The 17,927-nt window shown below is 40.6% G+C and overlaps 1 protein-coding gene across 1 annotated transcript in view; it reads left to right on the forward strand.

Moving 5' to 3' along the window:
- Window positions 1–17,927, forward strand: part of fmn2a (formin 2a) — a 45,244-nt gene that overhangs the window by 22,412 nt on the left and 4,905 nt on the right. Inside the window, exons 6-13 of the mRNA XM_063874945.1 lie at window positions 4,339–4,426; window positions 7,318–7,379; window positions 10,515–10,606; window positions 10,703–10,832; window positions 11,055–11,201; window positions 11,852–11,911; window positions 12,555–12,675; window positions 14,774–14,866. Of these exons, the coding sequence (XP_063731015.1) occupies window positions 4,339–4,426; window positions 7,318–7,379; window positions 10,515–10,606; window positions 10,703–10,832; window positions 11,055–11,201; window positions 11,852–11,911; window positions 12,555–12,675; window positions 14,774–14,866 (793 nt within the window). The remainder of the gene's footprint in view (window positions 1–4,338; window positions 4,427–7,317; window positions 7,380–10,514; window positions 10,607–10,702; window positions 10,833–11,054; window positions 11,202–11,851; window positions 11,912–12,554; window positions 12,676–14,773; window positions 14,867–17,927) is intronic.

The following is a 17,927-nucleotide window of genomic DNA, read 5'->3' on the forward strand; positions in this document are numbered from 1 at the left end:
GGTCAGGCAGTTAATTGGCCACCTATGGCTGAGCACTATAAAGCTGAGGTTTCATTAGGACCTCTTCCTTTTTCTGGCATCTTCAGGAGTGGGATCGAAGTCCAGCTGTTGCAGGCTGACTGTTGAAAACCACACACATAAATACATACAAACTCTGATCACACATTGATCATTCTTACTCTGTGTTGTGGGTGTGAAGACTCAATAAAGACTCATTTCTTTGGACACCGTTTCCTTTTATTGTTCTAATCGGACATTCTACAGTGGTTGCCACCGGAAACATAGTCTCAGCATCACAGCTCCTTTAACAATTCTTTTCAATACTACATTTTTGCCGTCTTGCTTATCTATGAAATGGTGTTTGCATATCGCTCTGGATCACCAAATATGGCTTCTCTTCAGGGCTGTTCCCATCTTTATTTCACTCCTCTGATGCCTCGTTTTCTTTCCCATTTGTCCTCACTGTTGCTCTCTGAGTTGCATTGAGTGACAGGAGGAACTACTACAGCCAGACAGTTATTATGTGGTGTGAGCTCTGGCTCCCACCCGACTCCCCCGTGACCATCCAGTGGCACCGAGCCAATGTCTCGCGTGCGGTAAGGAAACCTCACGACGGTGATGACTGTTGAGAGAGAGGGAGTGTGGGGAGAAAAGGAAAAAAGGAGGGAGGGGGGGCGAAGCCTGGGAGCTGTATTTCGTGATGTGGTTCCTCCCATTGTGCTTTCTGTATGACTTAGTTTAATAGCACGACTGTTTGCCTCCCCAATGCCCTTTATGCTACTCCATCAATCTGCAAGTCCATCATTTGATTTACGACGTAAAGCTGATTGTTGTCAACATTTCTATGTAGATGTACTTTCTGCCCAAATGATGTGTCTAAATCACAATAATGTTACACCAGGGAGCAAAATGTCCTCCTTGTAAACGAGAACCAGTTAAACCCAAACCAATAATTGTTGCTGAAATATGGAAAATCTTCGAATTTTGTGGGAAGTGATTAGCTGGAGCTTTGCACTAAAGCATGAAAAAATGTAATGTTACGAAATAATTGTTGAATGCCTCTGGCCTTAAAATAATGTATCATGAAAATGTGTTTTTAACAGAGTAGTTTCTGGGGCCAAATTACGCAATTGTTATAGTTTCTAAATGTTGCCTTTGCTACAATGGTCTATGGGTGTGGAGAAATTGATGTTTAATTGTAGTTTTAAAGTCTACTTGATATATTTGAGCATCTCTATTTCTCCAGCTTTCATAAGCACTGCTTAAAGGAAGCTGGCACAAAAAAGATCCACTTAAAAGCATTTAAAATACAATACCAGGAAGTGACTTGGTAACTGCAGTAGCTAAGTTAAAGCCCCTATATACAGGTGCATAGTTGAGCATAAATATTCCTTTGCAGCTTGGATCCTATATGGCGCCAACTCAACAGAGAGTAAAACTTTAGATAAGCTGAGAGAGTTTTGCCCTCCACCAGAAAACCACACATGCAAACAGGAACTCCTTTTTCAAACGTCAGAAATAGGTGTCTTTCAGCATTATGAAACTCCAGGAGCTGTCAGATGGTTTTCAAGACCTGAGAGACCATATAGAGGGATTTCACTCCTGTAATAAGCAATACACCTGTGAATTTAGGCATATGAGGGAATATACGAAAGGGCGACAGGGAACAATCAAAATGAGTTCCCCATTCTCTATTATAATTTACTTTTCCTTGGATGAGATGTTCCTATTTTTAGTGCTTTGAGTCGTCTTCCAAATCATGGAGCAGCTCATGTTGTGGTTATATTGCTAAATTACGAGGGACGGGAGACAAATTGAGGTGGGTGTGGGATGAATTCCCTTGGTCATCGCTGCACGATACTGCTGTTCCCCAACAGGACAACAGTGCTGAAGAGGTTAGAGTCCATAACGGAAAAATAAATCATTCCGAGATCTGTGATGGACCCCAATTTGAAGCCAACCTGTGACATTTAGAGTTCAGAAGCACCGCCCCAACGCCTCATGATGATCTCTCACATCTACTACTCGCAGCTATTCCAATCCCGAGTTCAGCTTTTTCACTGATGAGAGGGGACAAGTATCCTCTCCAGAGCTACCACTAGGGAGCAGCTCTGACGTCAGAGCTCTGTGTAAAGGCCTCCCATCAGTATCAGTGAAGAAATACTCTCCTTTTCAAGTGTAGCTGTCTATCTGCAGAGAGGTTTAAAAGAGGAGCTGTAGTGTGGCAATTTAATATGCTGCTAGATTATATAATGTGCATCTGTTTGAGTTTGAAGATTGTGTGCTTTTGTCTCATGCAATTTGGGGTCAATCCAGCAGTATTTTCACTAATGTTCCATTTTTCGGGGCTTCAAAGATTTAACTTACTATCAAATAAATGCTTTTATGCATCTCTATGATATTTTGCATCCCACAGCAAGTTAATGGATGATGGAAATTGGTGGGCATTAATATCTTTACTGTCTAATCTTGTAATTACTTTTCTCTATTTAGTCATTTAGATTATAAATTGTTATACAACAGTCAAAACCCCAAATATATTAAATGTATGATCACAAAAGACTAACAAATCCTCACAGTTAAGACACTGAAACTATGGGATATTTGTGCTTTAATATTATTTAAATAATTAATTGATTATGAAATGTTTAATTAATGTTCTGTCAATCCCAAAAAATCCAGGGGCTTTAAGGTCTAAAACCGTTGAGCTTTAGTATATCTATAACCACCAGGAAAGGTCAGAAGAATATTAGTAATATTGCTGGGCTTTGTTAAAAAGAAATCCAGCTCTTCGGCAGAATCTAAATTCATCAATTTGTAGATTTTGCAGAATGATTAGTTTCCCGTACACCTTTACACAATTAGGAGCAGGTGTACAGTATAAAATAGCTTTTTTTTGCAGAAGTAAAGGAACTGTAGGGGAGTGTTTTTAATAGTTTACCTCACAAACTCAATCCTTCAACCAAAAGTTAAATGGCAAAAATAATCCATAATAGTTACTTCTTTTTACAACAAAAAAAAGGATTTTTTAAAATTTTCAAGCCTTTTTTTTAAGCTTCTTTTGAAATGAAATGTTATCGTTTTTTCACAGCAGTACAGGATTGATGAGAAAGTCAATATTGTTCAACTATAAAATGAAAATGTTAGTTAATGTGATTCAAATGAGTTCAAAAACGCAGACACATGGATTTACTATGAACGTTGAAAGACACTGTACTGTATTAATTTTGGGGGTTGTTTTGATGTGTTTGTCAGGAAAATAATATTAAAAACTGGTTCCATGGATCCAGCTGTGTTTCATTATAAAATAATACTATTGAGGCACTGCTAAGGCATTTTCATTTGAGATATATGTAAAAATGTAAATTGATCCTCTGTTATATCAGGCAGCTCTCCTCAGTAGTTCACCACTGAAATCTGTTTTATGTACGTTGAACCTTTCAGTGCATTTTGCAGACTCAGGTCAGCTGATAAAACATGACTAATGACTTTTTTTGTCCCTGCCATTAAGCGGCTTCCCTACACTAGATATCACAGGCTTACTTGGAGGACATTCAGCGTCATATCTCAATGGGTCCTAACCCCTGAAGCTGTGGTTGTGCCGGGAAAACAGAGACAGTTTGGGCTGATATAACTTCCTGTGTGTTTGAGAGGTCTGTGGTCTGTGTGATCTGGTTCTGTCTGGATCACAGTAGGCTATGGGTTTCCTGTCCTGTCCCGTCACTTTGCTACCCAGCACACACTTCTGCTTACTCAGGCGAGCTGTGGTTCATAATGGCCCTCTTGGTTGCAGTTTATCTTGCTGAATAACAACACTAGCTTGATATTCAACTCCTGGCTGTTTGACAATTTGGAGTAATTATTATTTTGGTAACATTTGTTAGTATTGTAGCTTTTGGAGCAGTTTTCTATCTGGGGATACGGTCATTTTGACAAGTCATTATAGCCATGTTCGCTTTGGAAAAACACCCCTTGTGCAATCTTATACATTATATAGTATAACAAAACTCTTATACAAACTCTGTATATTTAATCGGTCGCAGGACTTGTGTAATCACATTCCGTTTTGCAAATATCCTTCATGTTGAGTAAATGTTTTTATTTGCATGGCTTTAAGATGATGGATGTGGAGAATTGGTGGAAAAACAGAAATTGTTAATCATCATCATTCAGCTGACAGCCTTTTAATTTCACTAATGTTTTGCGGTAAATGGTCTCTAGTTTTCCTCCCACTGAAAAAAACAGACAAAGGGGAGTGATGTTCCTGTCTTTTGTTTCCAGTCAGTTATTTAATGATCATCCCTGTTCTCTTGTGGCCTTTGTCTCATCAACTCTTAGGTGGTGAAGCTGTTGAACAACAAGCGTTCACAGGCTGTGGGTATTCTGATGTCCAGCATTCATCTTGATATGAAGGACATCCAGAATGGTAAGTGTTTCCATCAAGTCCTTCATATATTCCGAACCGATCTCCCTTAAACCCTTGGACAATTGGAAACAGTGTGATGTATCCTCACACTATAGAAAGTAGATGTTTAAGTGCTTGCTTTATCTAAAACAAAGCAAACTTTTTAAAAACGTGGGGAAACAAGACAACAAGTAAAATCGATTTTAAAACATCAGACAAAGAGTATACAACAATTATAAAACAAATGCAACCCGTTCATTACAATAAAGCAGCAGACATTTTTATTCCAAAACACATTGTGTAAAACATTAACTTGATGGCCAGGTTTTCTGTTTTGTTTATTGGAGCGCTTCTATCTCAATCTGTTAAAGACATCTTGTTCTGAGTCCACTAGATAGTGACGTGAGTAACAATGAGCATTGGCTGAGGTCATTGCCAAAGATTAAACCTCCCCATAGTTAGCTTTATCACAAGTCATAATGTTGCAAGGCATCTGAAATGTTTTTCCTTTGTTGCTCTCCCCCATCTGTTCTTTGCTCTCATTTTGCATAATCTCCCCCCATCTAACATCGTGTTTCTGCGCTGCTCTCTATCTTTCTCTGATGAGTTGTCACCATCTTGTCTAAGCGGCTTTGTTAAAGTGAAGTCATTCAGGAGATGTTGATGGGAACAGACTGTTTCCCTGTTTTAGTTACTCTCTGATTGCTCTCCAGTCTTCGCTCATCCATGTGTCTAAACACTTTTTCTCATCTCCCTGTCCTTTTCAGTCCCCTTACAATAGAGGCGTTATTACGGCTTCAAATCTGTGTCTCACTGGCAGCTGGGTATATTACATTAAGTAAGTGTACGACAGAAAACATCACTGGTATCTTCTATCCATTACCGGTTAATTAAGAAGTACAGTACCTCCAAAGTATTTTGTGGATTTTTACTCTTCCAGGTTTCTGTCAGTGTTTGGTGCATCCATCTCAGGTCAGAGTGGGAGGGCAAGCGAGGGCCACTCACATCAGCACTGTCATTTATCTCCTATGTTAGGACAGTTTTCACCAAAGTGCGTAATTAGCACTGATTGGAAACTTCAGTATATCACGGAGACTAAGAGCACAGTGACGATATCTCAGGGGTTTGTTGGTGACGTACTTCTTGATATGTCATTTTATGCCCTAAACAATGGCAGGCTCATTGCCTCACACAAACAGATTAACCCCAAAAATGTTTTTTTATGTCTGTCATTCATTATTTCAACACAGAACAAACCCCCACAGATTATACAGCATATTAGCAATGCTGTTTTCCCTCTCCTGAGAGATGATCTCATGTTCCCTTGTGCTGTTCAAGGGTTAAGATGATTAAAAAATCAACGCCAATTTATTTACAAAAAGGAATGATTCATACAGCAAAACTTTGTAATTGCCCCTTTCAGTAACGTGAATATGTTTCATTTCCTATTAATTCTGTGATGACTAGCAAGGCCATCATCCATTGGAAATGTTTGACTCGAAAAACAACTTTTAGATCAATGATTTAGATCGTGTCTCTGGTAATGCTCTGTTAGATTTCAACACGTCTTTGTTTTCCTCACTGCTGTTGTTGTTTGTTGTCAGACCTGGCCAACACTGTGCATATTTCATAAGACACATCCGTGCGGTGTCTGCTTCCTGTGAGGCTTTCAAACATCAGTCACAGTATTATTTTGGTGTTTGCAGGCGCCACGCTGGGTTTAAATGTGGTGGTCGGGGTAGACCCAGGGAGATGGGTCGGTCTTTCGGTAATATGATGTCTGTGTCAGAGAGATGATACAGCTTTCTCCTGCGTCTTTTAAAAAGCCGTCTCAAATCAAACCAGCCAGTCAGACTTTGCTTAAGATGGTAATGAAAACCAAATGTTAACAACTTGTAACCATTTGGTTGTCATTACTAAGAGAAGAGTACGATAAACCTATAAGCGGAAAGTCACAAAGAAAAGGAAGTAATTTTGTGGCGGCTTTGGACGAGGTGAGAGTGTGTGGAAGTTAGAGAGTGACAGCAAAGAGCTGGGAAAGAAGTGGACTGGCCCTTGTGAGTGAAGATATTAAAAAGGCTGCAGGATTGCATAAGGAGAGATATAGCAATATCAAAGCTGAAACATGAGACAGAACTGAGTCAGTACAACAGTCACTCGAGGCCTTTTTCCAAAGTCCTGTCTCTAATTTAGTTTTATAATGCTCTCTTTTTTCTTCTTAAGTCTGTGAAAAGCTTATAAGGAGTCCAGTCACACTCAATGCCCAAGCATAAGATGTGATGCAAAGTGAACATTGTGCATTGAGTCTGTTACTCCCTGGTTCCTTTATCCCTTCTGACACTAGCTTTTCCCCCTGTACTTCAACAGCAAATCAGCAGATCAAAACAATGTGAGTAATTTGGACACCCACATCACGGTGAAATACGTTTATAGGTGTGGAGTGCTTCACTGGGTGATTGTGCGTACAGCAACACCTCAGCCTCAACACGGCAGACCCCCGGGCTCTGTTTGTCTTTAAACATTTACTTTCAAAGGATTAATGCTCACGGGCGCCAGGTCCTCGCGCCGAGACAAAAAGGCGACACAAGGAATTCAAACACAGGAGTTCAAACACAGATCTTTGTACCTTTGACAGATTTCTAAGACCTCTGTATTTATGTTTGAGTTTGTGGCCCCTTCGTTGGGGAAGTGATGAGAGTTGATATCTACGTAACTCACGGCACATGACGCTTTATGTATTGCAGGTAGAATGTAGCCCTTGTTTCATGCCACCTTTCAGCTCTGAAAAAGTTGTTCTGCCAATGTTTGAAATTGTTGTTGCATCCAAGGAAAATATTGTTATCTAGAGATTATAAAAGTGCAGGCCTGTTAGTATTAACAAAAACCATCTCATCCTCTCTTTCCATACACAGCCGTCCTAAATATGGACAACACTGTGGTTGATCTGGAGACTCTGCAAGCCCTTTATGAAAATGTAAGTATAACAATCTGTAGAGCTACAGAGCTGTGTCTTTATGGTTTCAACATTCATAAACATTTCTTCTTTACTTTTTTGGCTTTAAATGGAGGATGATAAGGCTCATGTGGACAGTGGTTTCAGTAAAGTCAATAGACTCGTGAAAAGACAATATCCCAAACTGGAACACATTTCTGCCCTTTCCTGCCAATGCAGACCCATATAAATATACAGTGTTGAGCAACAAACCCAGTATAATTATACAAACTAACACCACTGACAGCTCAGGCTAATCTTGACTGCAGTATTTGGTGTGGGAAAACCCTACAGCCTTTTTTGTTTCTCCCTGTGGTTCGCAGTAGAAGTTTTTTTATGAACAGTTTGCTTGTGACAAATACAGTGATTTATGGTTGCACATTTCATGCCATATATGAATAACAGGCAATCATTTTATTATAGAGTGAAACCTAAGAAGACTCAACATGCTGTGATATCAACAATAAGGCAACAAAATCATTCATCAGCTATTAGTGTTGTTTTATTTGGCATTTTCCTAAGTGAAAGCCACAAAACAACAGCCATCCATCAAAACATACCTCTCCAAGTTTATAAGATCCTGAACTTTGAACATACACTGTAGGTAAGAAAAAAGAAAATCTGCTTTTTAACTGAATTGATGTGTTTGTAATTTCCAGCAAAGTTGTTTTTGCACAGTGAGTCAGAGATGTCACTTTAATATGAACATATTTCTGTGTGGAGTTCTTATTCCATGTTCCACTTGAAAGGGTGAACTAAAGGAAGTGTGCATTAGATACCAAAACAAACAGGCGAGCCACAAACCCTACTGGTATGTGTGCTGTTTGGCGACACAGTCAATCTTGTGTAGGTCTGTCTGCTGGCCTGGAAGGCGACCAACGCTTTCACATAGTAAACATGTTTTTTTCTTCACACTGGCTCTGATTGACTTCATTTTTGTAACGCACCAGTACAAAGGAAATGATAGTTGAGAAACTCCAGCTTTTGTGTCACACAACTCTTCTTGAAAGTGCGGGTTTGTTTTTCAAATGAAAAAGGAGAGACTACACTGAGCCTTGCCAAGTGAAACGACTGCATTTTATCCTGTGATATTAGCATAAAGGGAATTACAGAGCTGTCATCACTATTTTCCAATACGTCTCCATTTCGACCATGAAGGGCTCCTTGTACACAGTAAATACATATTCATCACCCCTCACTGATAGGAAGTCTCCCCCGCCAGTGAAATGGGTCAGGACCCGTTCGAAGACAGGTCAGTAAATAATGGAACATGAAAACGACATGTTTTCCACATTTCGGCTGTAATACAGTTTTAAGATGCTGTGAAATTCCTGTGAATTGCATTTTGGCACAACTACACAGAGAGCCTGGACCTTTGGCTGCCAGAGGCATATTAATAATGTTGATCATGGGAATGAGACTACAGCTCGAGACAAGCTGTAGTTATGAACCAATGTGTCATAACTGAGGATCAAAAGTCTTCTAACCTCTCCACTCACCCCAAGACTTCAAGCCCTCTCCCTCTCTCTGCTTCTCCCCCTTATGGCCTAAAGCTATGTTATTGAGTTGAGGAGCCAAATTGTTTCTCTTTTGTATTGCGAGACTCCATCCTGTCTGTGGGTCTCCAGCCCCCTAAACCACAGTTGGCAGCACAGTCAGCCTGTCTTGAGGAATGCGAGGGGCTTCTAATGGTTACACCCTCACTCACTGTGCAAGGAGCGGGATCACACACTGTTCTCCCTCACTCTCTTTTACTCTCTCACACACACAAACATGCTCACAAACAAACACTTTGACCCACACAAATCTGTGCATACTGTACTGTATGCACACAGAGACAGAAACACACACAGGCAGGGACAGAGTCACCCAGTCTATGAGATCCGGATTACAGCCACTTGTTCTTTGAACAATAAGCCACCACCATTAAAGGGGTCACAGTGATAGTGGGACACCACTCCCTCCCCTCCAATATCACAGGCTATAATCTGGGTCCAGACTGGCTGTCTGAAGTTCAGACTCTCTTTCAGCTGACGGTAGCTAAATGTCATGGAGGTCAGTTAAAGCCCTCCTACGAACTTTTATACTACAAAATAATTGCCTCATTCTACAGGTTGTTTGTCTTTTTATGACAAGGCCTTGTGATGTCACAATATATACGCCTTACAATGCCTCATATATGATGATATATTTGTATAACATGATTAAATGTGTCATTTGAACACTGTTCTCTGGCAGCTCAATGTACAAATAATCTCATAAATGTTGGTCTGTTGAAAATTGAGTGACATAAATAGTGATTTAGGCCCAGGCTGGCTCTGTTTAGTCCTGTACTAGAAACTTGACTAATGAATACCACTTGGCTACCACTAGATTTCTGGCATCACAAATATCATCCTACCTTCCTTTGCATTTGATATTCCGCATGGGACTGTATTTTTCTCATGCTAACAACCACTGCAACATGCCCTAGCAATTCAAAGATCACACGCTAATGCCTACTTGTCCCCAATTACACCAAACACTGCTGGGCTCCACTGCTGCCCTTTGAAAAGGATCTGCTTTGTATTAAATATATTTACACTTGAAAACATCTCAAGAGAAGGCGAAGGAGAGTTTGCCCTCGACGACAGAAGGCAGCGGTGTGTAGAATACTAATCGGGCCCTCGGTGCGTTTGATGCTGGTGTTTGATGTTTTCCAAGGATCCATGAAAAGGCCAAACCATAGAGAGAAAGATGGAGAGAAACAGAGGGACAGATCCGACTGCTGACACTCAGACTTCAGGGGTCTATGGAGGGACAGAAAGAGTTTACATTCTCTTCCTGGTTTTATTGTTTTGCCCGTTTGCCTCAGACGCATTTTAATCTATTGTCTTGTGAAGCGAAGGGGCATTTATGGTGGCTTTTTTTGTGCCACTTTGTATTAAACTGTGGTCCTGAGCCTGACACCAGGATAATAATCAGGAATGCATTCTGGCTTGAGTTAAAGATTTTCTCCATAAAGAAATATAGAGCTAAGCCTTCCACACAATACATTCTTATAATTAATCCTTTTTATGTCATCCTGTTCTTTCCATACATTCCCATCTTAACTTAATCTGCATTTTCATTTGACAGAGAGCTCAAACTGATGAGTTGGATGGCATTAAAAAGCATATTAAATCATCACAAGACAAGGACGATGCCAAGCCACTGGACAAGCCTGAACAGTAAGAGCCAGACTTTCCTTCAGAACCAAATTCATTACATGAGAGCTGTGTCATTAAACAGATGTGTTAAAGTGACTGATCTTGTGCCTTCATCAGGTTTCTATTCCAGTTATCCCAAATCCCCAACTTCTCTGAACGAGTGTTCTGCATCCTGTTTCAGTCAACTTTCCATGAATGCATCACCTCAATCCTCCGCAAAGTAGAAATCCTTCAGAGAGTTTGCAAGGTGAGCCACCGGCCCTCTTTTTGTTTCATTTACTTTTCCATCACTCAATTTAACCTTCACGTCTTCATTTTGTTTGTGTGTGTGTGTGTGTGTGTGTGTGTGTGTGTGTGTGTGTGTGTGTGTGTGTGTGTGTGTGTGTGTGTGTGTGTGTGTGTGTGTGTGTGTGTGTGTGTGTGTGTGTGTGTGTGTGTGTGTGTGTGTGTGTGTGTGTGTGTGTACCAGATTATCCAGGATGGTAAGTGTGTATTGCAGGTGCTTGGCCTGGTGCTGGCTTTTGGCAACTTCATGAACGGAGGTAATCGGTCTCGAGGGCAGGCCGACGGCTTCACCTTGGACATTCTGCCAAAACTGAAGGACGTTAAGAGCAGTGTGAGTCTGTGTGTTACAGGGGCAAAAGCAAACATCACTCACTCTTAAGAGTTGACACTTAATGAAGTGTTATTCACAAGAAAACAGAACACTGGATTGCATGTAAAAAAAAAAAGATGTAAAGGATATGAGTTCCCACAGAAACTGCTTTGTTTATAATTCACATTGTTCTAGAAAAATCTTGTGGGTGCAGATGGGAACTCCAAATGTTAATCACGTATGGTCGAGCCAAGAGCTTAAAGTCCAGGAGTTGAAAGGGACCTTCATTGCTGCCCCACATAAGGACCACTGGCGTGCAGATTTAGAGGAGAGGCCTTTCTGTTTACTCTTCTTATTTAATATTATAACAGTCTCAGCGTGTCCTTGGCACTGCCATATAAGGACACAGTGGTTTGTGTTTTTGTGGTGGTGGACCGGGTAAGGTATCCATAAAGAACATCAAACTTTCCACCAACTCTAAGTTATGACAGCCAGCCCAGCAGTTATGTTTTGTTGTAGCGCTTCTTCCAATGCCATGATTTATCCCCGACTTCTATAACCGCTGTCTCTATTCTTGTTTGCCGCTCACAAATTAAAACGTCCTGCTCCAAAATGATTAAATTAATAAATAAAGGGGTTTATTTATTTGGACCTTTTTTTCTCTCTTTCAGGATAACTCCCAGAGTCTTTTGTCCTACATTGTTGCTTACTATCTAAGGCACTTTGATGAGGTATGTTTTGGTTCCTGTTTATTTGAATCACTTTTCTGTTTTAGTCTGATTTGCTTAGAAATCCTTCCAGAGCTCTCTTTTCATCTCCTCTCTTGCCAGAGGATACTATGGCTTATCCTCTATCAAATTATTTATTTTCTCTTTCCTTTTTTACCGCAGAAACAAATATCTCCCTTTCTCCTTGGCTCTCCTATTATTCTCTTTCTGTCTTTCACTCTTCATCTCTCGCTCTGTTTTCGTCTGGGTTCATTCAAACCTGCAGTCTGTTCATTGGCACAGCATCCAAAGGAGCGCTAGTGTAAATAATTAGGTTCTCCAGATGAGATGAACTCAGTAGAGTGCTGTTGCCAAAATCAACCTGCATGACATGTCTGTAGTACTAATAATGGCCTTGTAACTGTGATAGAGAGAATTGCAGGGCTCTTTCTGCACCAAGCCTATTGTCCATTATCTGCTGCAGTTCTAGCCATATCTTCTCTGTGATGTTTGGACTGCTGATAAAAACATGTAGAGCTCTGAAGACATTTATTTCAATCTTGCCTCTTATGTATGGTATATACTAGAGGGGCCCTCTCCCATTTGAGGAAGATTGACTTTGACACTGGCGTGTTTTTTTGCATGAATGTGTTTTGTGCTTTACCAGGATGCTGGTAAAGAGACGTGTGTCTACTCTCTGCCCGAGCCCCAGGACCTTTTCCAGGCCTCCCAGATGAAGTTTGAGGACTTTCAAAGAGATCTGCGCAAGCTGAAGAAAGACCTAAATGGTATTGTCGACAATTTCTCGTTGCACATTTTTCCAGTCTGTTTAAACACATTCAAAACACAAGTTCACCAGATAGTAAACTCATCTGTGCCATATCGTGAAAATCATGTCAGGTGTCATATCGTGTTTAAGATACCATCTCATGGAAATGTATTGAGCAGTCGTGTATGTATTAATCCATGCACACGTCTTCTAGCACAATGGAAAATAATTTTCCAAACCTGACCAGCTATGGTCATGTGCCGATCGTAGAGGCGGGTCAATACAGAGATAGCATCTGTTTGTCCTACAGACGAGCTAACCAGAAGCAGATGTGACTTCAGATGTAGACTCCTGTTGGACCTGGCGTGCCTTCACTGTCCTCATGAAATAGAGATCAAAATATAGAGGGGGCAAGGTCAGAAAACTTCCACTACCTGTGTACACTTTCCAATGGTTCACCGTCTTTCACTGAACTAGAGGAGGCTCTCCTGGAGCTCTATATCAATTCCACTGCAAGCCGCAAATCTCCATACACAACCATGAGAATGTTTTTCAGGGAGTTTCTATATAGTCCCGCATGTCTCTGTGCATGCTGTGCACCTTTGCCAAGGGTCCCTTAAATATGACTTATGGATGTACTGATTTTTTTTTAAAGACGGACTCTTTGACTCTTTAATTCAATATTTATTTCACTCATCACTCACTTGCTCAATTAGTTTCTGAACATATAGCGGCTATTCCATTACACAACTTTCCCTGACTGTACACCTTATACTCACTAGCGTTTTTATGTCAGGAATATCTCATTATTAGTAGGTAAACCTCTTTATCATCAACATTTTGGCAACAGTCACCCAATCACTTTATGGAAAAGAGGAAACAAAGGTATTTTATGCAGGTTTTAACAGCCAAAGTTTACATTTCCATTGAATTAGGATTTATCCTTAAAACATAATAAAACATGTGATCATGAAGAGTATTACTGAGTTACATTTTAGTATTAAATACAAAGAAAACACTTGCGTTGCATAAAGAGTTAACATATAAAAGAAGAATGAACAAGTAATGTAATGGCATATCAAGACGTCAGGAAAAATGTGTGGAAAGTGGATTATGGTTGACATGCAAAATGATTGGTTGAGTGAAGAGTCCTAATGAATGAGGCAGTAGGGAAATGCTCCCTTGCATTACTCTGTCTCCAGTCACTCGGCACTCAGAACACTTTCCAAGGACTGAAGTGCCTACAGGTGGTAAAAAACGACTGTGTATTTGCAATGCATATGTGTGCACTCGTGAGACTATGTGCATGCGTATGTGTGCTTGCAGCTCTGCAGACAATTCCCCATACCTGGTCTGTTCTCTATCATGTTTTATGTGTCTTTGCTGGTAAACCAATCAGGTGCCTGATCCGTGTTGCCAAATATTGTTTTTCCTCTCCCTTAATGAGTCTTTAGGCTGTTCATTATTTGCCATTCATAAAGATGGAGATGCTAGCAGGGGACTTGCTTCTGCTCTGACCCCAGTCGCAGTGGCACAAGTTGTCCGTACATAAATACATCATCACATGCTATACCTGCAGACCTCTACTTTACCTCGCAGAGCCAGCTGAGTGCTCTGACAGACACGGGATTCAATGACAGTTCCCAGAGGGGGGTTCTGATAGTAGGCGGTGCAGAAATGGCTTTGGCTGGCCCGAAGGACATCAGTGAGCCACACAGTGGAGCGTTTGCAGTGTACCTTTTTGGTTGAGCCACCATATGGTTTATGAATTACCAACTGCCCAGTCCCAACCTCCCTGTTCCCTCAAGCGCCTCAGGGCCTCTGCACCTCTAAGGCACTTGAGCGAAGTTTGTGTATCCGTTGTGTTTGCAGATAGAGCGTGACGATAAGTTCCTCTCGAGATCAGAGCGCAGGCCTTCCTGGTTCCTGGGGGTGCCTATCAGTCATTACGGGTCATTATGTCTTTCCCGACACCTATTCAGCAAAAATACAGCAGAGATTTATCAAAGCAGGCTCGGAAGTTCACTGTAGAGTTTATAATCACAACACACATGCTGGATAATATTGCCCTGAAAGACTTTTCCCCTTCTCACCATTATCATCTCTTGTTTTGTCAGCATGCTCGGCTGAGACGGAGAAAGTTTGCAAGTTTTCCTCTGAAGAGAACCTGCAACCCTTTAAGGACAAGATGGAAGAATTTATTTGCCAAGGTGAGCCTGTCCAAATCAATCGAACCTAATACTTTATAGTCTCATACCAGTCCTATTAAGATGCTAGATGTGTCTGTGTGACCAATGCTGACACAGTACAATATAGATCTATGAGAGAGGCCTTAATAGTGGTCCAGAAAGATCATCAATGTGCCCCACACTTTGCATTCTGTGACATGTTGACAAGCTGAGGTTTTTTGTACCCGTACATTAATCAACCCTATTTCAGTAAGATTTGCCCAAAATGTTCGGTATCAGCCTTTCTGGGGAAATGGTTTAGGCTTTTTGTGTGGTTGTTTTTTCCTGTTACATGCAGTTCTAGTTTGTTTCTTGCTGATTCAGTTCACAAAAATGTCCCCACCGTTTGGCAGCCACAGTTTCACCCTTGGAGGCTGACATTTGGCATTGAGGTCAAAAGGTTGTGAGGTTGTGAATACATGAACGTGTGGATGCATGTGCTTACCTGGTTGCAGCTATTTCAAATTGCGCTTGTTTTAACATGTAAAAGTTATTGTTTGCTTCCAGTTTTTTGTTTTTTTTAAGATGAAAAAGTATGTAGTTAACTTGTGGCTGAGCATTACAGACAGATGGAAAGAATGGACTATCTTTTCCTTAGATTATTTGGTGGTCTTTTTTGCCTTTTGTTACATAGTACTGCTGTTAATGGACAGAAAAGGAACATGAGTTGTGTTGACAATAAGACAATTATTCAATACCTTATCCTTTAAATATGATCAAACGGGCGTCTTTTTAGACGTACAGTTAGCTCCTCTGTGTTACCATCAGGAGTTAAAACTTTGATAGGCAAATAATGTATCCTTGCTAATTCAAAAAGTATTCTCTACTGCTGTACCCTTGGCATATCTAAGCCTAAAATGCATCTCTGGTGTGAGAGTACATGCTGCAGCTCATCAATCAGAATAATGTAAGTCTTGTATGTCTGCAGACACATTTCCGAATGTGTTTCAGGCTGTTTTCGGCTTGATACACACACAAGGGTTCACTCAGTGTCGTTTCCATAGGGACGTCTGTTTATACCAGTGTGTATTGAATAACTCACAGCTATTGTTTCAAGTATGCATCTGCTTTGATGGATTATCACTGCACTTGGTAGCTGGGTCTTTTATCTCGATCTCTACCTTTTATAAAACAGAGTATTCCTTGCTCTGCCTCAAAGGAAGATTCAGGGCCGATGGTAAACCTGGCAGTCTGTTAGATAACTGCAGGGGAACAGAGCTGGATGCCTGAGACTCTGGAATAAGACTGACTTGTTCAGTACCTGATCCTTTTCACTTAGAACTTAGGGCGTCATGATATTTTATTTTCATAGATTTCTCATTTTTTACTGCTTTGAAGTTCTTAGTTCCTGTCTTCCTTAATTTTCTGTCCTGTGTTTTACTTTATTTTTTATCTCGTTGCCTCCTTGACCTCTTTTTTCATTCCACGACTTCTTCAATCCTAACAGGAAATCAAATAAACCTTCCCAGCGAGGCGTTCACTAAGAGCCCTGTTTATATGATGATGATGATGAATTGATTGCAAAAGATGATCTTCTTCTTCCATTGGCCTTTTATTTAAACAAGAGTCTACAGCAATGCTAGTAGCTCCTAAAACAAAGCTGATTGCTAAGCGTAATGCTCACAATAACAATGCTTGTGTTTATCAGCTATAATGTTTCACATGTTCACCATCTTAGTCTTGTGCATTAGCATGCTAACCTTTCCTAATCAGCACTAAACATAATGAACACTTCAGTATTGAGATTTGAACTGATGATTATACAGTTCAATATGAGGGTAAAAGGAATCTGGAGAAATTTCATGGCAATCCATCCAGTAGCTGTTTCAATCCAAACTCCCGATGTCCGCCTCATGGTGACGCTAGATGAACAGTCTTATGCCATCAAGTATATGTTGAGATATTTCTCGGACTGTGACATGCAAGATGAAAAATAGGGATGTTCAAAGCCATTATGATTCATCCTCTCGGCACCATGGGTATTTGTACCAGATTTTATGGCAACCCATCTTAGATTTACAGACATACGTCCATCATGACCAAAGTGTCTGATCAACATTGCCATCCCCAGAGCGAAGCCACATGAATTTTAAGTTTTAAAAAAACAGTTAAAAGAAAAAGAAAGGAAACAGTTACTACATTTTGGTTTTAGGTTTTGTTCAGATAAAATGTATCCGTCATTTCCACCATATGTCACACAGACATGCTTTTTTCCTCTTTCCTAATCTGGCATTTAAAGCAATATTGGGATATTGTGCTCCACTTCAAACATGTAAGATTTATTTGTTATGCTTTTTTTAACATAACAATCCAAAAGCCATTCTTTAAGTAGTATTGACTCTGACCTTGGCTACATGCAGTTGGCTGTGACCAATCTTTGTGAAGGACCCGGCTCACAGGCCTCTCTCCCAACTGCTTTTGTATTCAGATGAGAGTATAATATATAGCATATGTTGTTCAGCGGTAATGCTCACTGTCCATTTTAAAGGAAGTCTGCAGATGAAAGCATCTCTCCCCATTGCCACCGCTTTCTTTTCCTGTCGTTTCCTTTCGGTCTGTGTTTGAGAGAAATATGGGAGCTCTCTCTTTGATGCAAATGACGAGGTTTTTCCTCTGAAAGCAGAATGTAAGCACCGTAACATGGACATGTGACTCAGAAGGCTCCAGACGGGATTCTTGGGGTTCCTCCACTGCGGCGTTGAAAAAAAGAACAACAGCCAAATGTCTTATTTTTGTTATTTCTGTAATTTCTAAAAGGCCTCGGGTTAAACTGTTTCTGGCTCCACAGTTTAAACCGCTTTTGTTTATTTTCTGACCATGAAACTAACCACAGAATAACAGTGGGAGCGGACTTGTTGGAGCTCGGCTGTTTGGTCTAGCTCGATTTTCCCCGCTCGCTTCACAAATTCTCATGCATGCAGGCCTTTGATGGAGTCACTGTGACTAGCAAGAGAGCACTGGCCATGTGATAATCTGTTTCTGATGGACATAAAGATTAGTAAGACTGATGTCAAACCCTCCTCCCCTTTTTTATTTTACCAGC

The sequence above is a fragment of the Eleginops maclovinus genome, chromosome 22 (genome assembly GCF_036324505.1).
Source record: "Eleginops maclovinus isolate JMC-PN-2008 ecotype Puerto Natales chromosome 22, JC_Emac_rtc_rv5, whole genome shotgun sequence".
Classification (NCBI taxonomy): domain Eukaryota; kingdom Metazoa; phylum Chordata; class Actinopteri; order Perciformes; family Eleginopidae; genus Eleginops; species Eleginops maclovinus.